Source organism: Bos javanicus, chromosome X, assembly GCF_032452875.1.
Source record: "Bos javanicus breed banteng chromosome X, ARS-OSU_banteng_1.0, whole genome shotgun sequence".
Taxonomy (NCBI): domain Eukaryota; kingdom Metazoa; phylum Chordata; class Mammalia; order Artiodactyla; family Bovidae; genus Bos; species Bos javanicus.
The window spans coordinates 38,035,135-38,057,309 of record NC_083897.1 but is presented as its reverse complement, the minus strand read 5'-3'; the positions used below and the strand labels follow the sequence as shown (position 1 = coordinate 38,057,309).

General features: G+C 46.9%; 1 protein-coding gene across 4 annotated transcripts; it reads right to left on the bottom strand.

The window, feature by feature from the left end:
- Positions 1-1,039: 1,039 nt before the first annotated feature.
- ZNF275 (zinc finger protein 275) lies at positions 1,040-19,190 on the bottom strand. 4 transcript variants are annotated; one of them, XM_061408932.1, is made up of 4 exons: positions 19,051-19,190; positions 8,196-8,343; positions 7,314-7,398; positions 1,040-7,018 (listed from the first exon to the last, which is right to left on the bottom strand). In XM_061408932.1, exon 4 carries the CDS (start codon positions 6,990-6,992, stop codon positions 5,862-5,864), a length of 1,131 nt encoding a protein of 376 aa, XP_061264916.1. In that variant the 5' UTR covers positions 6,993-7,018; positions 7,314-7,398; positions 8,196-8,343; positions 19,051-19,190; the 3' UTR covers positions 1,040-5,861. The 4 variants fall into 4 exon arrangements, with proteins under 4 accessions (XP_061264916.1, XP_061264913.1, XP_061264914.1 ...); XM_061408929.1 differs by having other exon boundaries at positions 18,870-19,189; XM_061408930.1 differs by having other exon boundaries at positions 8,196-8,303; positions 18,870-19,189.
- Positions 19,191-22,175: the final 2,985 nt, after the last annotated feature.

The window sequence follows — 22,175 nt, the reverse complement described above, 5'->3', positions numbered from 1 at the left end:
GGCAGAGGCACTAAGAGAGGAGCAGAGATGAACACTCTCCATCCCCTACTGGAGGCCCATAGGACACCAAGATAAAAGCCCCAGCTTGTCCCCTCTCCCCGGGCCCATTCTTAACAAGTGGACCTGTGGCCTTGACTTTTGCACAAGGCAGCTTGCCTGAACAGAGCTTGCACATGTATGAAGGGAAAAGAGGTGAAATTCTTGGTGGCAAGCACATCATGATACCAGCAAAACAAGTGAGTGGTTCAAGCAGAGATGGCTGGGCTCTTGGTTGGGTGAGGCAGTATCACACCTGCTGCCTGGAAGTTGCATTTGGGTAGAGTAATTGACAGGACCTGGGGGAAAGAAGACATAGGCCTTGCCTGTGCACCTCCAGGGAGGCAAGGTTGGTAGGTGGAGTCATGCTCCTTTCCAAAATGCAGCTCTCTCCTATTGGGGCACATTGTGGCCTGGAAGGGGCCAACCCATGCACTTCTTGGAGCCCATTTTTCACTTGGCCTTCCAGAATGGGGCAGCTGACTCCAAGGCTGAGCTCTGTTTGCATTTCAGAGGGTCAGGGAACCAGCAGCCTGTCCTCGTTGCCTGCCTTTTCTGAGGCAACAGACACTACAGACGGGGCCAGCCACTGACCACCAAGAAGACTACCTCCCTGCTCCTGCTCCTATGCAGCCCACAGAGGCTGGACAATTCTTAAGTCTCAGAAGCCCCTTCTGTCACCCCACTTCTGATTCCTAGCTGGAGAAGCTAAGGGGAAAGCTGGTCTTCCACTTCCACCTGGAATTTAGACCCAGGGGAGAACCTCAGCTATGGTGAAGGGAGGCACCTGGCTGAATGACAGGCCCCTTCTGCCAAGGGACAGCTCGAACTTCCAGGAAGACCAACTCTCTGTCTCCAGGGAACCCCGCTTCTCCCCTAGGCATCCAGCAGGCAGTTGCAGGGCATGGGGCGAGGCAAGACAGGGGCTGGAAGTCCAGGATGTGGAGAAAAAATGGAAGAACTGATAAACCAAGCTTTGACGAAATAAGTCAAGGACAACCAATGCCATTTAACGTATATTTATTGAAATCTACTCAATGCAAGGCACTGTGCTAGATATGGAAGGGGAATCAGACAAGAAGGGCCACCCCTGTCTTCTAAGAGCTCACAATCTAACGGGTTGGGGAGGGCGGGGAGAGCAAAGCGCTAGTGCAAGGCTGATTATAGTAACTGCTGTAAAACAGACAAGTTAAGGAGACTGGGGAAGAATGAGAAAAAAGAGCCAACAACCAAAACATGAACTGGGGCAGGGCATAACGGTTCTCAGATCTGCAAGTAACACTGAAGGCCATGTTTGTTTAAAGAGACCATTTCTACTTTAGAAAATAACCACCCGAACAGATGCAATGAGAACTACACATTGTAAGTATATTAGTTATCCAGAAGTTATCAGTTTCCCAATATGACAGTTGGAAAGTAGCTGGAAGTAACTAGACACTTCCAAAATCAAGAATAGGGTGAGCAGTGACTTAACTCATTTCCTGGGGTAAACATGGGGTCAGGAAAGAACAATGCCCAGACAGAAAAATCATTGGTCAAACTCACTGAGACTGGGAGGCATAGATTTGTATCCATGTTAGCAAACAGAATACCACATTGAAAAGAGGTGTTTAGAACAGTCAGGTGGGGCTTGGTCTGGGGACAAGGGCTGGGTAGGACATGAGGAAAGCCAACCATGTGATTCTTCTCAGGAAGTGGACAAATGGGGAAATGCAATTGCTCTTGACAGACTGTAAAAAGCAGAGGCCTACTCAAGCTGGCTCAGGTCAAGGGGGTCTACGGCAGGGACACAAGTGGACCAGGGCAGTCGCCAGAGATCCCAGAAGGGAACTGCCAGGCTCCCTTGCAGTGCTGGGGTCAAGGCCTCTCTGAGGGTGCCCAGCAGGAGTCCATAGATCTTCAAGCTGGTGCTGCCCATCAGGGCAACTCCCCTAGATCCCAGGTGGCTCCCTCTTCCTTCCAGCACAAACTAGAAACTTCTCTGTTTTCTTATTTATACTTCACAGAGAACCCTAAAGATCTGGTCCATGTCTCCAGCTCTGTCGACCAATTACTGCCTGTGAGTCAAGTGTTCAGTTCTGGTTGAATGAACATGAACTTGACGGGGTGGAGGTCACATAACAGACAACAGGGCACAGCCCCGGGAATGCGGAATGCAACCCCACATGACAGAGATGCCCACCAGGACAGAGTGGGGCTCATTTTGGAAACTGGAGAGTGGGTATGACACAACTAATCCACACAGTTCATCTTATTAAGCAGCAGAAGTGGTAAACAGTTACTTTCTTCTGAAAATTTCAGCAAGTATTCAAAACTTTAATAAAAGTGATGGAAGGTTTTTTTTTTCAGAATATAAGAAAAGGACCCATTTTGAAGGACAGCTGGCATTCTACATAATCAACCTGCTCTCCATTTGCCTTGCAAAAGGAATACATGTGATTAGAAAGAAAAATGAAATGAGGTAGATACATAAATGCATAGACAAGCACACACGACAGCAAGTCTGATCACATTTTGCATCTGATGTAGCAGTAGACCTAGAGAGTCCAAGGAAATCCACCCCCTCCCCCAGGGACCCGAGGCAAACACTGAACTCGGTGCGACTACAGGACACACGTTAAAGCCACAGAGAGAGCATGGACTTCACCCGCAAACACAGTGACAGAAAAGATGTGTTCACTCCGGCGGACGGTCTGTTCAAGAGAAAATCATAGAACTGAGAATGGAACAAAGGAAAGGAGGGCATGACAAGGTGCCAAGGTGCCAGGTCCTGGCTGGGGACAAGTGGAGTGGTGTCGACGATACTAAGTTCTGAGTTAATACTGCATCTAGATCCTTCCTAAAACCCAGGCAAGACATGGCAGGCTACTTTCAGGTTGCAATGCCAGACTTGCCCCTATGGATGCCAACATTCGTTACCAAATGACAGTTGCAGCAAATACGTCATTAATAGCTTGAAAAGAGAAAACTGATGAGACAGGAAGTAGTGATTTCAGACATAGATTTACACCTACTGCAAGAACTGAGGCCCCCTAGCAGAAAGAATCGCTATGTAACAAGAGCTGTCAGCTTCTCTCCAGCCCCGGGGGTCAGGATGGAGATGTTGCAGAGAGCCACTGGTGTGACCTGGGGGAGCCATTCCAGAGTACCTCTGGCTAAGGTCACAAGGGTCACTGTGGGACCCTGCTTCCCAGCCCCGGTGGGCCTGTCAGAAAAGTGCCCTTCCTTGGCAGGCTCTCAAGCTCCCCCTCTACCCCAGGCACAGCTGCTGAGAAGTCACGCTACAGGGGCCAGGTTCTTGGCTAGCCCTTGCTGCTGTTCCTCCTGGGGGAGGCTGCTGAAAGTGAGAGCCCAGTTCCAGGATGACCAATTTCTATTTCTATGCCACATGGGCTGTCGTCAGAAGGGCATCATTGCCCTCTGAACCCTTGTTTTAACTGCCCCTCTTGGGCAAGGCTGTGGCAAGTCACAGCCCAGGCCTGTTGTAGCCATCAGAGGGGCAGGGTTGTCTCCAAGCCTTTATTCTGTCACCCCCTCACAGATGTGGACGCAGGAGGTGACATCAGAACAGACAGGTGAATTTCCTCCTAGTCATCAAAAGTGGAAGCCACCAAACTGCTGACCTCTTTCTAGTTCCAGAATCACTCTCTAGGAAGAGGATACCATCCACGTGACAGCCATCAGTCGGTTGAGTCTTCGTGTTTGAGATGTCTGTTGGGTGGATCTGCTGCTCAGGCACTGAATCCACGCCGAGCCATGGCCAAGGCTCCCAGGAGCTGGAAGTTTGGCCAGCTGCTGCCAAGACCAAGTTTGGACCGTCCCATTGATCCTGACCCATAAGTGAGGTCCCGCCCCACTGCTGAGGCCAGGGCTATGCTGAGGAACAGTCAAGAGTGTTCTGGCCAATCCAAGATGGAAATTCCTCTTGAGTGCCTGGGTGGCCAGGTTGGATAGTCAAGTACTGCCCACATATGTGCAGAGTCTTCATCTTGGATGAGGAGTGAGCCTGCATCTCTGGCCCATTTCCATCCAGCCTGCCCACCTGGACATCCACCTTCTGGTGGGGCAGGACTTTCAACTTTTCATTTGTAATTCAATATCTAGAAGAGAATATTATCATCTCTAACTACTGAAGCAATGGAAGTTACGATTTAACTGACAACAATGAACGCTTGGATATGTAAAAATCAAAAGCTTGCAAAACAAAAATGTAATAAAACTGCTACGAAGAGCAAAGCAATAAAACTGGCAAAGAAATCATCACAATTGATATAGAAAGAACTGCTGTATAATGTCAATATATTCAAAGATAACTTGATAACTGGTCAAAGGAGATGCACATACGATCTGCATGCGAGCAAACGGAAACAGTATTTTAAGCCATCATGTGAGAGAAAGAAGATGAGACTAGGAGTCAGGAGCCCTGGGTCTATCCCCAGTTCAGATACCAGTGAGTCACAGAACAACAGCAATAACCATGGAGGTGATGGCAGATGACTTCACTGAGTGTGTACCTCTGTGCCAGGTGAGGCATCTCGGTCCTTGCGATAACCTTAAGAGGTAGTCCTGTGATCATCCTCGTTTTATAGAGGTGGAAATGGAGGATTGGAGAAGTACCATCTAGGCCCCATATCAGGAGAGGCTATTGTTCCCCAAAAGGAGGCATCACCTTATGCTTAAGTCCTTGGGATGTCATTGTTATCATGTTGATCTTCTCTCAAATACTTGATTTTAATAGTCCTGCTTGAGGATGAGACCCATTAGCCTGAAATAAACTCCAGTCGATGCTAGTTTTGGATATGCATGGAAGTCACCAGGTTGAATTGGTTTAAGAAAAAAGGATACAAAAGAAATGTAACTCAGATTCAGTACTTCTTCTTAAGAGTATGAGCTCACAATGACAAGTTTTTAATGCTTTAAAAAAGCCTTTTAAAGTTCATTTAAAAAGGAACACCTTAAGTGGGTGCATTGTAGAACTATAGGACAAATTAAAAAAGGACAACCATCATTCTAATGTTACGTGAACAGGTACTTATGGCTTGTGGGAGGTGATTTCTAGTGAGAGCCTTGTGCAGGGATTGTCACAGTGCTACATGGCACACAGCTCATACAGATGGAAGCCACTGGATGGGCTTTGAAAATAATGACTCCAAAGGGGCTCTGAGGTTGGTGAAGATAGTGTGGTTAGAAATGCATAGGAAGAATTAGAATAAAATGATCTCATGGAGCAGAGTCAGGCAAAAAAGGAATACTTTCTAAATTAATATATATAACATGTGATTTATAATAGGTATGCATAACTAAATTAATAAATTAAATATTATAAGACATTTGATTATTCTATTTACAACCCTAAAAATTTATAAATTCAAGTAGGCCAAAAACTTTGGGGTGATTGCTCTGTTAGGGAAAGTCGGGATTCACAATCTACAGATGCTGTCATTGAATAGCTCTGGGTCTCCCTTTCCCTGAAGGGGGAGCTTGGAGGAAAACAAGCATCTCCATCCAGCTCCACTTCCCACATCCAGATTTCTCTTCTCTCATTCTCCGATTCAAGACCTGTGGGTTTAAATACCTTGAAGGTACTCGAGGCCAGTTGAACCAGCCAAAATCAATCAAAATGGTAAAAGCTACTCTCGATAGGCAAAATGGGAAACATAGACACTTTATAAATTGCTGGTGGTAGTATAAATTGATTTCAACCTTTCTGAAGAGAAAATATATAAGCATTACAAAACTGTTCATCTCCTTTGACTCTGCCCTCCCCCTCTAGGGACCTGGCCCCAGCGGGAATCCGCTGCCAGCTGTGGGGCTGTGAGCCTCGCCTACTCGTGGTGGGTTGGCTGATGCTTCTGCAGTGCCGACCGCCTCTTGAACACGCGGCCACACTCGCTGCACTCACAGCGTCTTGTTCCACTGTGGGTCCTCCGATGGCGACTCAGGCCGGAGCTCCGGCGGAAGGCCTTCCCGCATTTGTCGCATTCATAGGGTTTCAGTCCGCTATGGATGCGCCGGTGTTTGATCAGGTCAGAAGGCCCCCGGAAGGCCTTGCCACAGTCGCCACAGGCGTAAGGCCGCTCCCCAGTGTGGATGCGCTGGTGCTCTAGGAGGCTGGAGCTCTGCCTGAAGGCTTTGCCGCACTGGCCACACTCGTACGGCTTCTCGCCAGTGTGGATCCGCCGATGCTTGGTGAGCTCCGAGCTCCTCCGGAAGAGCTTGCCACAGTGGGGGCAACCGTAGGGCTTTGCTCCGCTGTGGATGCGCTGGTGCTCGGCCAGGCCATTGACTCCTCGGAAGGACTTGCCGCAGTCGTCGCAGTCGAAGGGCAGGTGGCCGGTGTGTATACGCTGGTGCTTGAGAAGTTCCTGGCGATCCAGGAAATCCCTGCTACATGTCTTACAGGCGAAGGGCTTCTCTGAAGTGTGCAGCTTCTGATGGCGGAAGAGGTGGGTATTTACCTTGAAGGAACGGCCGCATTCCTCACAGTCAAAGGGCTTCTCTCGGCTGTGGACGCGCAGATGCTGACTGAGGCCCGCATTCTTCTTGAACCTTTTCCCGCATTCTTCACACTCGAAGGGTTTTGCCTCCTTTTCCATTTGCTCCCTATTCTCCACGGCCCCGTCGAGAACCCAGCTGGGGCCCGGCTGGGGCTCTGCAGCCACATGGCTCTTCCTGTGCTCATTTAACTCAGTCACCCCATGAAAGACCTGCCCGCAATCGCTGCACTCCCAGCCCTTCTTCTCACTGTGAATTCGCTGGTGCTGCACCAGGAGGACCTTAAGCCGAAAGGTATCCCCACACTCTTTACATGCAAAGTGATGCTCTACAGGCAAATTCTGGGGGCTTCCTCCCTTCCCCCCCGAGTCCCCATTCTGTTTGACCTCAGGGCTGGGCTCACTGGCCCTCGGGGAGCTTGTGGAAGCCATCTCCTGTGACTGTGCATTTTCATCCATCATTGGCTGTTGGGTTGCCCAGATGCTTTCTGAAATGAAAACCATAAGACACTGCAGTCTCAAGAGGAGGAAGGAATAATCACAGCAAAACGAGTGAGTGTCAACAATCACTTTGCTCCAGAGACAGCTGCTGACCAGTTGGCAGGAGGTCACCAACCAGAAATAAGGACAGTAGACAGAAAGGGCATAAGGGCCTGGTTGCTGGAAGCTCCCTCTCAAGGTGACTGAGGATCAAGCCACACCCCAAACATGTGGCTTCCTCCCCAAAGCTTCAGCTGGGCCTCCCCCATGATGCCCTGACATTTCTTCAATTTTTTTACTCACCTGAATGTTTAGCTCAATCCACGTTAGGGGATGGCTCTGACTTGCTCCAGGTGAGAGACCAAGGTGAGGGTCAAAACAGGAACTCCTTCTCATGGAAAAAGAAACAGGCAGTAGCAGCAGCCAGAGATGATATCAGGTTGGGGCCTTTGAAGGGGAAGCTTTCAATCCTCAAAGGCTGGAGTGGCTGTTCCCTTAGGCAAGTCATCCATTAATATCAAATGCCTTTCCCAATCGTCAGCTCCTTCCAGGGGCTGGATGAAGCAAGCTCTGGGTCTATCCACATAGAGCACCAGGTCGTCTTCCTGGGGGGTGGATCCTCCCTTTCCCCTGTCCACTCTCTTTAAGGTCTGCACACTGAACTTGGGGTCCTTCCATAACTATCAAAGCTGATCCCTGGCAGTCTCTCCTCCTAAGAAGCCTCCCCACCTCACACATGCAGCCCCTTGTGGTGCTAAGGAGCTTGCCATGTCAGCCTCTCTCAACACATATATACCTGTGGTGGATTCATTATGATATTTGGCAAAACTAATACAATTATGTAAAGTTTAAAAATAAAATAAAATTAAAAAAAAAACCAGTAAACTACAATAAAGTTCCCATACAATTTACATAATTTGTGGGTTAAAAAAGTATTTCATTATGGTGGCCAGTTTGTTCTAACTTCTTTATAAGCCGTTATGAGTTGGGAGGGATACCCGCTACTTTGACAGGTTGTGTGTAGCAGACCCTCTGTATTTCCTTACAGCCTATTCCCAGGGAGCATAAGCTGGAAGTTGGGCCTGTGTGGGACTAGACTGTCAGGTGCCCCCTTATCCCACTCCCAGTTCCGCAGGACCACGAAGCTGGTGGCAAATCTTGTGGAAGGGCTGGGGTCATCCTTACCCACAGATATCACGTTTCTTCAATATGCTGAGGTCCTCTGCTCAGGGTCCAGCTTCAGTCACTCCGTTTGATGAGGTATTGTGCCACATTACCAAACGTCACTGAATCCTGAAAGAATTCCCAGGAACAATCTGTCTTTCCATCCATTCTAGAATGAGGCAAGGGCAATGTCAGTAACCCCAGGGATGAGAGGTGAGAGTCTAGAGTGAGTATACATGCGAACATGGAAATCTAAGTATAAGCCTCAAGAAGTCCTAGAAAGAGAACCTGACCATGTGCCAGGAGACCTGGGCTGTGGCCCTGGCTCCCATTGTCTTCCCAAGGGACGTTAGCTCAATCACTTTCGGGTACTGAAACTCAGCTCCCCAACTGGGATGATGGAAATTACAAACCCAGCAGGTATCAATTCCTTGGCAGACTCTGGGGAGAGAAGCAGAAAGAGGGAGGAAAGATAGCAGCTGGGGTTCAGGCCCAGTTGTGTGTTATGCTGGGGAAAGAAGCAGAGACCAATACTAGAATCAGGAAGCAGGGACAGATTCCCAAGCTAGGCTGAGGGAAGCACAGCTCATCTGAGCCTCAAGCACTCCAAGGGGGCATTGCCAGGACTTGGTTTCCCAGGAATGGTAAGGACTTGGGCAGGACTTGACTTCTTGGGTAAGGGCCAGACCCTGGGTATCAGGGGGAGCTAATGAAAGTGGAAAGAGCCACGAGTGACAGCAGCCCTGCCTCTGGGTCCCGTGGGATGAGACTGGTGATTTCCTTTTCACTTGTTTTAAATCTTGAGTCTTCTCTTGCACAGAGGTTGACTGACAAACTAGAACATGGACATACTAAGAAAACATATCCCAAATAGTGGGGAAACTGGGCTGGCAGAGAACTGATACAGGCAGCCCAGAGAGAATCCAGACAAGATAAATGAATGTTAGCCCAGGCACAGAGAGAAGACAAACTCAGACTGAAAGCCAGTGGCAGGAATATTGGCTCTCAGAGACAGGTCGGCCATAGGCCTCCTAGCAGTAGGCCTTGGAGAGTTTCATGCTCACACTGCACAGGAAGGCAGTGTTCCCCAAAAGAACATCAGAACAAATAACTGGGAAGTGAGAGATCTTTTTCAACTTTGTAGGGGCAACAAAGAAACAGAATGGGCTACTAAAGGGAAGGGAACAGGAGCAAGGGCTTCCTGACTAGCAGTAAGGCCCTCAAAAGTCCATACTCCACCACACCGAAACAATTCATCAGGTGACAGCTTGCAGAGAAGAACATTTCTGTGATATATTTGACAAAATGAAAAGTTGAACAATAGCTGGAAAAAGACACCTCAAAAAAAAAAATATCTTCAAAGACTAAGTTGCTAAATAAAAGATCTGAACCACATGTGCAAGTTGCCTTTTTCTTTCGGATCCCACCACAGGTGTGTCTGCATCACAGACCGCCCACTTCAGTGAGTTCACAGAAACAGGAACCCAGTTTCTGTTCTGCTATCAAGTCAATTTGGTTCATAGTTAAATGAAGAGAAAGCATTTTTACACTAGCTCAAGGATTACAGAACCCAGGTACTCCAGAAATAGTTTTTCATAAAATTAGATGTTATATTAAAAGGGATGGACAGAGACTTCCACTTTTGGCCATGATGGAATAACAAGGAACAGATTTAATGTCTTATAAATAAATACAAAACTGGACAAAATAGATGTGAATCAACAGTTTAAGTATTGGACAGCAGACAGCACAGGATGATGATCCTTGAGAGAAGAGAAACAAATAATATAAGCTTTATCAGTGTCCTAGATACCTTCCGGAGGCAATTTCCAGATTTAGATTACAGGGAAAGGGGGACCAAACAGAGCTTGGTGGCTTTATTACCAACACAGACCAGAATTCAGGGAAGCTAAGGTAAAGCAGAGTTCCAGAAACGAGGGAGCTATGCAGAAAAAAGAGCTCAAAAAAATTTGCACAAGATTTCCCTTGAGTCTTTCCTGACCACTAAGCCATGCATGCATACAATAAAACTCACAAAGACTAGGAAAACAATGACCAGGAAGTTGTAAGTTGAATAATTCCTAAGACACACAAAGGTAGGGAGATATTCAGGGTCCAACCAACCAGAGTATAGTTCTCAGTGATCATCTGGGGTATTCAGTAGAGAATCAGAGAGGCCATGCTTTAGTAGCAGGACTGATTTATCCCTGGAGCCAGAGTGACCCTGGATCTGCTCTAGAAAAACATAAAAATAGGGCTTGAAGGGATGAAACTATTCCATAAGCAACTACCTCCAAAAACAAAGTCTAACTCTTTTCACAGTGAAACAACAAAATCCAGACATTCAACAACATAATCTCTACAATGTTCAACATCCAATAAATAATTAAGTAAATGCCAAGAAGCAGGGAAAAAATGTGACTCATGGAAAGGAAAATAGAAACACCCAGAAATGATCACTGACAGACAAGGATAACAGCTAGTTTAACAATGTATAACTATTTAAAGAAAAACAGGAACATAATGAAAGAAATGGATGATAAAAACAAAAACTGAATGGGACTTACTGAGGTGAAAATTGTAACATTTAAAATGAAAATTTCACTGGATGTGCTTAACAGCAGATTAGATGCAGCCTTCTCCCCCTGCCCCAAAGGATTAGGAAATCTGAAGACCTAGCAATAAAAATTATCCCAAATGAAGATCAGAAAGAAAAAAATATTTAACAGTGTTTCATTGACTTGGAGATAACAAAAAGTGGTCTAACACACATATAATTGGAATCTGAGAAGATGAGGAAAAGCAGGGGGGGATAAAAGTATAATTGAAGAAATAATGGTTAAAATTTATTATTTTCTAAATTGGATAAAACCTATATCCAAGAAGCCCAATCACCCCCTAGCAAGACTAAACAAACACACAAAAAACAAAACCAGAAAAAAACCCCACACTTGTACACTAAGACACATCATAATCATATTGCTGAAAACTAGTGATAAAGAAAAAATCTTAAAGTAGCCAGAGAATAAAAGATGTTGTAAACAAAGGAGCAAAGATAATAACTGCTGACTTCTTATCAGAAAATGTGCAAGCCAGAAAACAACTTCATGACATTTTTAAAGTGCTAAAGGGAAAAAAAAACAACATGTCAACCAAGAATTTGATATTTAGGGAAAGTATCCTTCAAAAATGAAGGCAAAAAACAAGCTTTTTTAGACAAAGAAAAGCTGAAAGAATCTGTCACCAGCAGATCCACACAAGACGTATTTAAGAAAATTCTTCAGGTGAAGATGGAAACTTGGATCACAAAGGAATGAAGAACACCAGGAACGTAAATATGTGCTGAAATATAGAACACTTTTACATCTTTAAGAGAAAGCTGAACATTTAGAGAAAAAAATAGTAAGGTAGTATGGAGTTTATAGGGCTTCCCTGGTGGCTCAGTCGTAAACGATCCACCTGCTAAAGCAGGAGACGCAGGTTCAATCCTTGGGTTGGGAGGATCCCTGGGTTGGGAGGATTCCCCTGGAGAAGGAAATGGCAATCCACCCCAGTATTCTTGCCTGGGAAATCCTATGGACAGAGGAGCCTGGCAGGCTACAATCTATGGGGTTGCAAAAGAGTTGGACACAACTTAGCAACTAAACAAAACCAACAATTGGGGTTTATAAGATATATAGAAATAAAATGTAAGACTGTGCTTTAGGAAGCCCTCCAAGCCTCTGATACACGGCAGTAGTGGAGATAAAATACAATTCTAAAAAAATAATCCAAAAGTAGGTTAAAAAAACAGATGAAAAAGAACAGTTAGGGCAAGCAGAAACAAACAGCAAGAGGCAAATGTAAACACAACCATATGGATAGTTAAGTTAAATATAAATGGACTAAACACACACCAATTAATTTGTAGAGACTATCAGATTGTATTTTTTTAAAAAAGAAACTCAAGTATGTGCTTGACGTCTACAAGAAATTTTAAAGTTAAAGACTTTAAATGTAAAGAGAGAGATAGGTTAAAAGTAAAAGGATGGAAAACAATACAGTATAACCAACATGAAGAGTGTCAGTAATCCCAATGTCATAAAAACAAGAGGGAGACCTTCCTGAAGAATCCTAGAACTCAGAGCAGGAAGAAAACTGGAGAGCTCAAGCATAAAATCAGTAGGTTGTAAGGGACAAGAAAAAAAACATAGGACAAAAGATAAATAAGTAAATGAAAAGGAAAAAAAAAATCAACAGGTGGCCAATACAGCATGATACACAGCAGATTACAAAAATTTGAATCCTCCATCAAAGAAGATTATAGACAGACAGTAGCTGTTTATTAAAAAATCACAGACTGTAGAGGAAGGGGAAAGAACAGTATACATTTGCATTTTAAGGAAAAAAAGGAATAAACAGAGTGACTCACAGCTAATGAGCACATCGAGACTGCAATGTGCACCACCCTGGGGTAGAGTCCAGGTCTAGAAAGGTCTTCAGGTTTCTGTTTCTGTCATGAATGTTTAGTAACCAAGCTGCATTTCTTTAGTAACCAGAAAGGAACAACAATTTTAAAAGATTTCAGTAGACTTTGGGTAAGAAGGATGCTCAGCATATGAGAAGACAGGGCCAAGGCCAAGAAGACAAGAGGGAATAGTCCTTGAAGCTGGGCAATGTCCTGAGGTGCCCACACAGGCAAGCCACAACAGAGCAGGGCTGGCAGGAATGCGTGGGCAGTCCCAGAAAGCTTAGAGGCAGGTCCATGGGATTGTGAATTCCTGGGATCATCCCCCCAAACTATTAGCAATATGACAGGTGTGAGGGAAGGCTTCCTTTGGCTCCAAAGTCCACAGAAACTCTACTTCCATCTTGAAATGACTCCCCAGTGTGTGAGAGAAGCCCTAGGTGCCCAGCAGCCAAGCCTTCTGTAACCCACTGTCCCCTAGGCAGGGCTTCCTTCTTCCTGGCATACATTTGATATTTGGTTTGACCTTGGCTTCCAATACAAAATGAACCGGTCATTGATTATTTACATAGTTCATTCTAAAAAATTCACTTCTTATTGACATTGAGGTTTTGTTGTCAAATGGAATGAAGAGGAAGACATCTCACCTTCACCTTCTGAGCAAGATGGTCTGTTACAAGCCTTGCCTGACTACCCTCAGGCCAGAGACCTAAGGCCTTAACCCACTCCAAGGCCCTGGCTGAGCCCACCAGACCCATACGTCTCAGTCAGTCCTTCCAGACACTCAGTTTTCATCCCGTCCTAAATATACCAAGGCAATAATCCCGAGAGCCTCTGAACCTGCCTCAAGTGGCTCCTTCGAAGAATTCGGGCCTCACTCAAGTGCCACCTCCTCCAAATGTCTTCACTCTCCAGCTCCATCACATACTTACAATACTTTTCACTACCTAAAACTTACCCTCTGAAATTGCTTGTTTTTACCTGATTCTCCCTGGGGAAAATGTCACCTCTCACAGGATAGGGCCCTTCTCTTTCTTGGCCAACCCCGAATCCCCAGCATTCAGGGGGCAGTAGCTCTTAGCACTCAGTGGACATGTGACACCCTGTGAGGGAGGGGTGAGTTACATAACTTTCATTAACAGAGCACCTACTATGCATTTGGCACTGTGCTTCTCCCTTCACAGGCTTCCCTAGTGGTGCACTGGTAAAGAATGCACATATCAATGCATGAGACGCAGGTTCAATCCCTGGGTCGGGAAGATCCCCTGGAGGAGGACATGGCAACCCACTCCAGTATTCTTGCCTGGAGAATCCCATGGACAGAGGACCTGGCGGGCTACAGTCTGTGGGGTCACAAAGAATTGGACATGACTGAAGTGGCTGAGCACGTAGATACTTCTCCTTTAAATGTGCGAAGAGTCAGACACAACTGAGTGACTGCCTCCATTTTACCGAGAAGGAAGAAACGGATCTGAGGGGTGAACTAAATTGCCTAAGGTCTAGCTCCCAAGATTTGAGGCATTTTGAGCCACACCAGAGAAGAGAGAGAAGTAATCTGCCACAAAGTAATACCTAACACTGGGCCTTGTCCAAAGGCCAGGCTACTGTGTCATCGAAGCCTAATGGTATGTATGGGTTTAGGGGACTTGCTTTCAGTCCCATGCACAAAAGATACATACATCATTCTTTCATTCACAGTTTTTCCAAGCCATCCATGCTTAATTGAAAAGGTCCTCCTGAAAAGTTCCCATTTAATTGAGCAGATCCTACCAAAGTGTATTCACTTATTGGCATGAAGTCCTGGAGATACAACCCCCAAGTGAATTGTTAATTATCTTCTCCAGTGTAGCAACAGGACTGGCCCTTCCTGTACCAGGCTTGCCCAGGGGACTTAACCCAACTGCACTTCAGATCACCACCCACAGTGACAAGAGACTATGGACACATGGAGACCGTGACAGACAGAGGCCATTTCAAAGGTGTCTATAAAAATGGGAGGGGAAAAGTGAGCCCTGCTTTCATAAAAGGAAGCTAAACTCTACATAATGAATCAGGTATATTGGGGAAAACATTTACGAGACACAAAGGAAGATCATTTAAAAATGATCCACTGCAGTTAAAAATAGAATCATCATCAATCCTGAAAACAATCTGATAATTCAGAAGCTATGTCACCCAACCACTCCACTTTAAAATGGTGGAACTAATCTGGAAAAGAAGCTGGACTCCATGACACAGGTGTCTACTGCCTTCCAAAGGTGGACCTTGTGAAATCAAGGTCAAATCGATTCCAGGCACAATATGAAAACCATTGTCATGTACTCAATGGATACACAGGGAGATCCTGACCTTGAACATGAGGCACTTTCACTCACCATGGACAAGCATACCCAAATCTTATAAGTGCACTCCTTTGCCCAACCAGGAAAGAGAAGTTGGTAGAAAGACTTTGGGAAAACAAATCTTGGCCTTTTAATATAAACAATATTATCTTTCTTCTTTAAGCAAGATCTTTAGTGTAGTCTAACAACTCCATGCTCCCAGAGAATAAAGACTCTATCAGGTTGACTGTGGATTCTACCCTGGAGCTAGCCAAGTGCCACAGACTCTGCAGCTGCTTCACAGACACATTTCTGAAACATCATGCTTCCTAAAACCTGAGAGTTCATGTCAGTGAATAAAGGTTCCTTATATGTGCTTTAGACGGCAATGTAAATTTTAACCAACTTATTTAAATCCAATTTTCTGTATCCAATCAGAAATACTGAAAACCAAAACAATCATTTCACCCTGATTTGAAAGAACAGAAATTAACAGCTGAATTTAATGGAGCCAAAAGCCAACATTTGTCACAAAAGCAGGGAATACTTTAGTGTCTTCTGGTCACTTTGGAGCTCGGGACCCCTACTGAGGGTGTCTGGTTACTAGGAAAGGTCACTTCTGAGCCTAAGAGATCAGCAGTAGACTGATTTCATGGCACAAGTAGCCAGGGTGCCTCCTCAGCAGGTGCCAGCCTTCTCTGGGCAATGGGTGCAGGGGAGAGGGAGCAAAGCCACGCAAACTAGAACTGGCAGCTTCCAGAAACTTCAAAGAGGTGCCAGAAGCACCTGATCTCCTTGGAACATCTAGATAAGGACTGAAGCAGAATGTCCCCATACCCTAGAAGATAACAGGTGGCTCACAGTGTTCAATTCAGTTGTGGGCCACAGCAAAAATGCCCTAGAGGGAATATTTATAGATCACATGAGAGACTGCACTTTCTATCATCTAATTCAGATAGGTGCCTTCAGCTCCCTCTCCCATCACTAACCCTAACCCTAACCCTAAATCATCCTATTTATCACCTGGATTCCCAATTCTCCTTGCTGGATGTCTGTTCTCCCTTGAGTTGTGCTCTCAGATCAATAGAACTATATCTGGACAAAGATCGCCCAACAGCACTGGCATATATAAAAATATAAGTGCTTCCAGAACCAAAATAATACTTCTCACCACCTTGCATCCCCATGGGGTCTTCTAACAGCATGGCCAGCTTTAAGGCCAGCAGACCTGGTCTATAAACATCCAGACTTACCCAAAAGAGACATACAGAGATGGCATCATGTCTCAGAAAAATTCTGAGCGATTACTCAGGCAGGTAAAGTCCTACCTGTTGGACTAAAATAATTTGGGAAGACAGAACTTGGGCACACCTTCTTGGAACATGTCTTTTTGGGTCACAAGTGTTCAAAGGACAGGCTGTGAGACTGAATACACTGTTGAGACACCAATCCACCCAAGTCCGGCAATTCTGGGATGCCAAGGGCCTGAGCTCTCAACCTGTCGGGCCAGGCTGTGGCTACAACGCCCATTTGGGCTCACCTTGTACTGTGCACATGCACTGCTACTAGAAGTGAATCCTAAAGGGCCAACAGAGAGGGTGTCTCACCAGGAAAGTCTGTTTCTCTCGGGATGTTTGTGTCTGTGTGTGCCTTTTTCTGTGTGCGTGGGTGGGAGGCATCTGTCTCTGTCTTCCCCAGTTTTCCTCTCTTACTCTGCCTGGGCACCTGCCCCTCTCTGTTTACGTTTCCATTTTCTTTGCCTTCTATAAAAAGCTAGAAGGTGGACCAGAAGGGGATTTTGTAGTGTTTGTTGTACTTAATTGAGGGAAGGTTTATGTTCCCATTTCCCCAAGAAAATGCATGCTATCTTACTGAAAATGAAAATAAATTGTAAGTATAGCTTCATTTAAGTTACACTGTCCTGGATATGAATGATTCTAAATGGGGATGGGGGATGCTGTTCAAATACCAAGGGGCCCTGGGCCAGTTGTGGAGCCCAAGCAAATTAGGGCCAGAGCTAGATGGGTGCGTTAGACCCTTGGCTTGGGGTGTGCTAATGACTCAAGGGGCAGAGTAGCAGGTGTAGGTGGGGACGAGAAATCTGCATTTTCAACCAGCACTCAGGAGACTGGGATGCAGACTTGTGCCTTGTTAACATTGAGCCCATCTAGAATCTGGAGGCTTCCTCACCTCCAGCACTCAGCAGACAGGTTTCTGGCCCATGAGCCTCTTGAATGGGATGCCACTCTCTGCTGACTGTCAGATTTCTGGGCAGGGAATTCACACTTTCTAGTGATTTTCTAGGAGAAGGCAATGGCACCCCACTCCAGTACTCTTGCCTGGAAAATCCCATGGATGGAGGAGCCTGGTAGGCTGCAGTCCATGGAGTCGCTAAGAGTCAGACACGACTGAGTGACTTCGCTTTCACTTTTCACTTTCATGCACTGGAGAAGGAAATGGCAACCCACTCCAGTGTTCCTGCCTGGAGAATCCCAGGGACAGTGGAGCCTGGTGGGCTGCCGTCTATGGGGTCGCACAGAGTTGGACACGGCTGAAGTGACTTAGCAGCAGCAGCAGCAGCAGTGATTTGCTAAGGGGTCTCTCACCCAAAGAAGGCTGAAAATCAGTGTTCAATAGAATTCTAAATGCAGATCCTAAGACATTTTGAGAGAATGTATTGGACTGCGCCAGGTACTGTGCAAGCTGCTTCGACTTAAAGGCCCAGTTGGGGAGGGAGGATGGGGGATGGGATGAGGCAGCATTAGCACCTAGAGGGAGTGCTGTTCTAGCAAGCCCATCTGAAATCCTTTGGTAAAAGAAAAATGTCAAGTCTGAGGTTGAAGAGGAAATATTTCACTGACCAAGGAGTCTAGAGGGGGCTGATGGCCCCGGGTTGGGCCAACGCTGGCTGGAGGGTGTCAACTGGAACAGGGTGGGACCTCTGGGAACAGGGCCAGTGGCGGGGGTGGGAGGCGGTGGTGGTGGTGGTGAAAGGGACCATGGGCTTTCTGCCGCAGGCGACTGTGTTGTGAGGGAGGATGGAAAAAGACGTGTAATTAATCAACCAAATATAGACTAGTTCAGTTCAGTTCAGTCGCTCAGTCGTGCCCGACTCTTTGCGACCCCCATGAATCACAGCACGAGGCCTCCCTGTCCATCACTAACTCCCGGAGTTCACTCAAACTCACGTCCATCGAGTCGGTGAGGCCATCCAGCCATCTCATCCTCTGTCGTCCCCTTTTCCTCCTACCCCCAATCCCTCCCAGCATCAGGCAGCAAAGGAGTTTGGTGGTGGGCACTGGAGACAGATGTAGCCCGAGAAGGGCGACAGAAAAACCTCTTTTCAGATCCAGGGCCTTGGGCTCGTTTTCACCCAGCAAAGGCTGCCCCTCCCCCTCCCTCACAGCCCTTGGGCTCTAGGCTACCCCCTCACCCTCCCTGCCAAGCGGAGGCTCGACCCCTTCCTAAAAGGAAAAGAGGGACTCCGCCTGCAGGAACCGTCCCCAGTACAGCAGGAACTGTCCCCAGTACAGCGTCTCTGGCTGCTGTTCAACCTCTCCCCCAGATAGGGGGAAAAGCCCTTTAACACACACTCCCCCACACAACGCCCTCTTCCAGTCGGCCTTCTCCGCGCTTGGGGCGGGAGATCTCCCTCTTTTCATAGTGGCCGGTTCCCATCCCCTAGTGTCACCCCCAAAGCAGCGTAGGCCTCGGCACGTCCAGAGATTCCCGCCCCTAACCATCGCCCCCTGCCCGCCGCGGGAAGGCCTTCAGCCTCCTCATACCCACTATCTCGGACCCGTGCCCCTCTCCAGCTGGCCCCAGGGCAGAGCAGCTTCCCGAGGCAACACAAACGCTCCTCCCCAACAAGGCTTGGCCGCCTTCTGCCCCCCCCCCCCGCCCCCGCACACTTTCTGGAACACTCACCCCAGTTCTGCACACTCTCCTGGGCCGCCCCCTGCACATCCTCCCGGGGCCCAAACGATCACCCGGGCCCCGCACATTCATCCGCGGTCCCCAGCACATCCTCTTGCGGCCCGCACGCTCATCCTGGCCTCGCGCACCCTCCCGGGCCCCGCGCACATCCTCTTAAGGCCCGCACGCTCACCCTAGCCTGGCGGCGGCCGACGCGCGGCCCTTGGCGGAGCAGCGCTGGCGAGGCCCAGGCCTCGCGTGGCAGGAAGCGCCACGGAGCAGCTAGCGCACTGCTGAGCCTAGCAGCCCAGCGGCGCGTTTCCGGAGCCGCAGGCGCCGCCGTGGGTAGTGGGAGGGCGAGGCCCCGCCCCGACTTCGGCCCCGCCCGGGCCGCCGGTCCCGATTGGCCCGGAGAGGGGGCGGGACGGGAAGGGGGCGTGGCTAAGCCCGGGTTTAGGGTCAGGCCAGACCCCGGGGGAGCAGCAGCGCAGGCAAGAAGCTTCGGTGGAGGCAGGAGGCGTGGAATGAGAGTACTAATGAGTGAATGAATGAGTGAACTAGCGAATGAACTGACAAGCCTACGAAGGAGGGAACGAAGAAATGGACAGGACCCCTCCCTCTTGGGCGCCTTTAGAACGGGAATATGGGTGGGGGGGATGAGAAGGGAGGGCGAGGCAGAGCAAAGCCAGCCTCCACTGGAGGGATCAAAGTGGCTCACTCATTCATGCAAGGTTTCGTGAGCCCTAGCAATGCCACATACTGAGACTACAACTGTGAGCGAAACCAGGCTACAGCCTTGCTATCAGGGGGGCGTGCATTCGGTTCCCAAGGGCTCCTGTGAATGTGTGTGTGCTTGGGTGTGTGTGTACGTGTGTGCCCATGTGCTCGAGTAAAGATGGAAGGGAAACACATTTGAGTAAATTTCAAAATAGCAGGTCATACTATGAAAAGAACAGGATTCTTGGATCAGGGGTGTTGCAAGTATTGACAGCTGCTTCCAGATGAATATCTGCCATTCAACAAAGATCTAAGAAGCTGCAGTGCTCTGCAGTGTTCTAAGCCCATCCATGCTTTCTTGAAGATTCCTGTTTCATAAAGGTCATATAACAATAATAAACAAGGGTTAACAAACAACGCATAAGAATAAGAACTGTGAAGAACATCATTTAGGGTGGTGTTTGGGAGTGGTGGGAGGGAAACTTCAGTGAGGCTATGGTTGATATGAGACTTGAATTACAAGAAGAACTCAGCGTGAAGGTTGTTGATAGGAAGAGCATCAAAAGGAACAGCAAGTGCAAATTCCCTGTGATAGGAACCAATTAGGCATATTCTAGTATCAAAAGAAAAATGTTGGAGTAAGCCAAGGGAAAAAGAGCCACACTGAAAGGATGAAGCTGGGCACTGAAACTGAGTTTGAAGGACACAGTCTAACTTTTCATTTTTTATTAATATACCTTTATTTTATTAGTGATAATGATTATAACCAACTTCTTAAATATTCTTGTAGGAATTTTATTTACTACATGCTGCCTTTCTTATTTACCTTACACATTTTATTATGAAAGCTTTGCAACATACAGATCAATTGAAAGATGTGTACCCATGTACCAACCACCAATATTGTACAATTAGCATTATGCCATACTTGCTTGATTGCATGGTCATCCTTATATTACCAATCCATTTCAAAGTAAGTTGCAGACATACAAGCACGCTTCACACCTTAACACTCCAGCCTGCATATCATTACCTAGAGCTGCATGGCATTACCTAGCATACCTGTTTACTGCATAGCATTACCTCAGTTCAGTCACTCAGTCATGTCCGACTCTTTGTGACTCCATGAACCACAGCATACCAGGCCTCCCTGTCCATCACCAACTGCCAGAGTCTACCCAAACCCATATCCATTGAGTCAGTGATGCCATCCAACCATCTCATCCTCTGTTGTCCCCTTCTCCTCCTGCCCTCAAACTTTCCCAGCATCAGGGTCTTTGCAAATGAGTCAGCTTTACGCATCAGATGGCCAAAGTACTGGAGTTTCAGCTCCAACATCAGTCCTTCCAATGAACACCCAGGACTGACCTCCCTTAGGATGGACTGGTTGGATCTCCTTGCAGTCCAAGGGACTCTCAAGAGTCTTCTCCAACATCACAGTTCAAAAGCATCAGTTCTTTGGTGCTCAGCTTTCTTTATAGTCCAACTCTCACATCCATACATGACTACTGGAAAAACCATAGCCTTGACTAGACTGACCTTTGTTGACAAAGTGATGTCTCTGCTTTTTAATATGCTATCTAGGTTGGTCATAACCTTCCTTCCAAGGAGTAAGCGTCTTTTAATTTCATTGCTGCAATCACCATCTGCAGTGATCTTGGAGCCCAGAAAAATAAAGTCAGCCACTGTTTCCACTGTTTCTCCATCTATTTGCCATGAAGTGATGGGACCGGATGCCATGATCTTAGTTTTCTGAATGTTGAGCTTTAAGCCAACTTTTTCACTCTCCTCTTTTACTTTTCATCAAGAGGCTCTACCTAGCATTACCTAGCATACCTGTTTACTGTTATTTTCTGTTTTTTGGAGGTAAAATTTACATACAGTGAAATGCCCAAATTTTAAGTGCCCCATGCAGTGAGTTTTGACAAACATACTCTAAACTCTTGTCAGGATACTGAACATTATCAACATCCCAGAAATTTCCCTTGTGCCCATTTCCAGTCAGTGTGTGTGTGTCATCAGTTGTTAAGTCATGTCTGACTCTGTGGGACCCCATGGACTGTAACCCACCAGGTTGCTCTGCCCATTGGATTTTCCAGGCAAGAATACTGGAGTGGGTTGCCATTTCTTCCTCCAGGGGATCTTCTTGACCCATGGATCAAATCCACATCTGTGTCTTCTGCATTGGCAGGCCGATTCTTTACCACTGAGCCACCTGGGAAGCACTTTATTCACCGTCAGTTCCCACCACAATTCAACATAGGGGCAACTGGTGTTCTAAATTTTTTCCATCTTACATTACTTTCACCAATTTGAGAACTTCATATAAATGGAATCACATGGTATGTACTATTTTGTGTCTGTCATGTTTGCCTCTTTGCAACCCCATGGACTGTAGCCCATGAGACTCCTCTGTTCATGAAATTCTCCAGGCAAGAATACTGGAGTGGGTAGCCATTCCCTTCTCCAGGGGATCTTCCCAACCCAAGAATTGAACTCAGGTCTCTTGCATTGCAGGCAGATTCTTTACCGTCTGAGCCAACAGTGTCTGGTTTCCTTCATTCAGTATGATGATTTATTTATGTTGTTTAAAGTGTTGCT

Bases quoted from the DNA above. Each gene is read 5' to 3' on its own strand.
- ZNF275 (XM_061408932.1), bottom strand. From the start codon at position 6,992: ATGATGGATGAAAATGCACAGTCACAGGAGATGGCTTCCACAAGCTCC.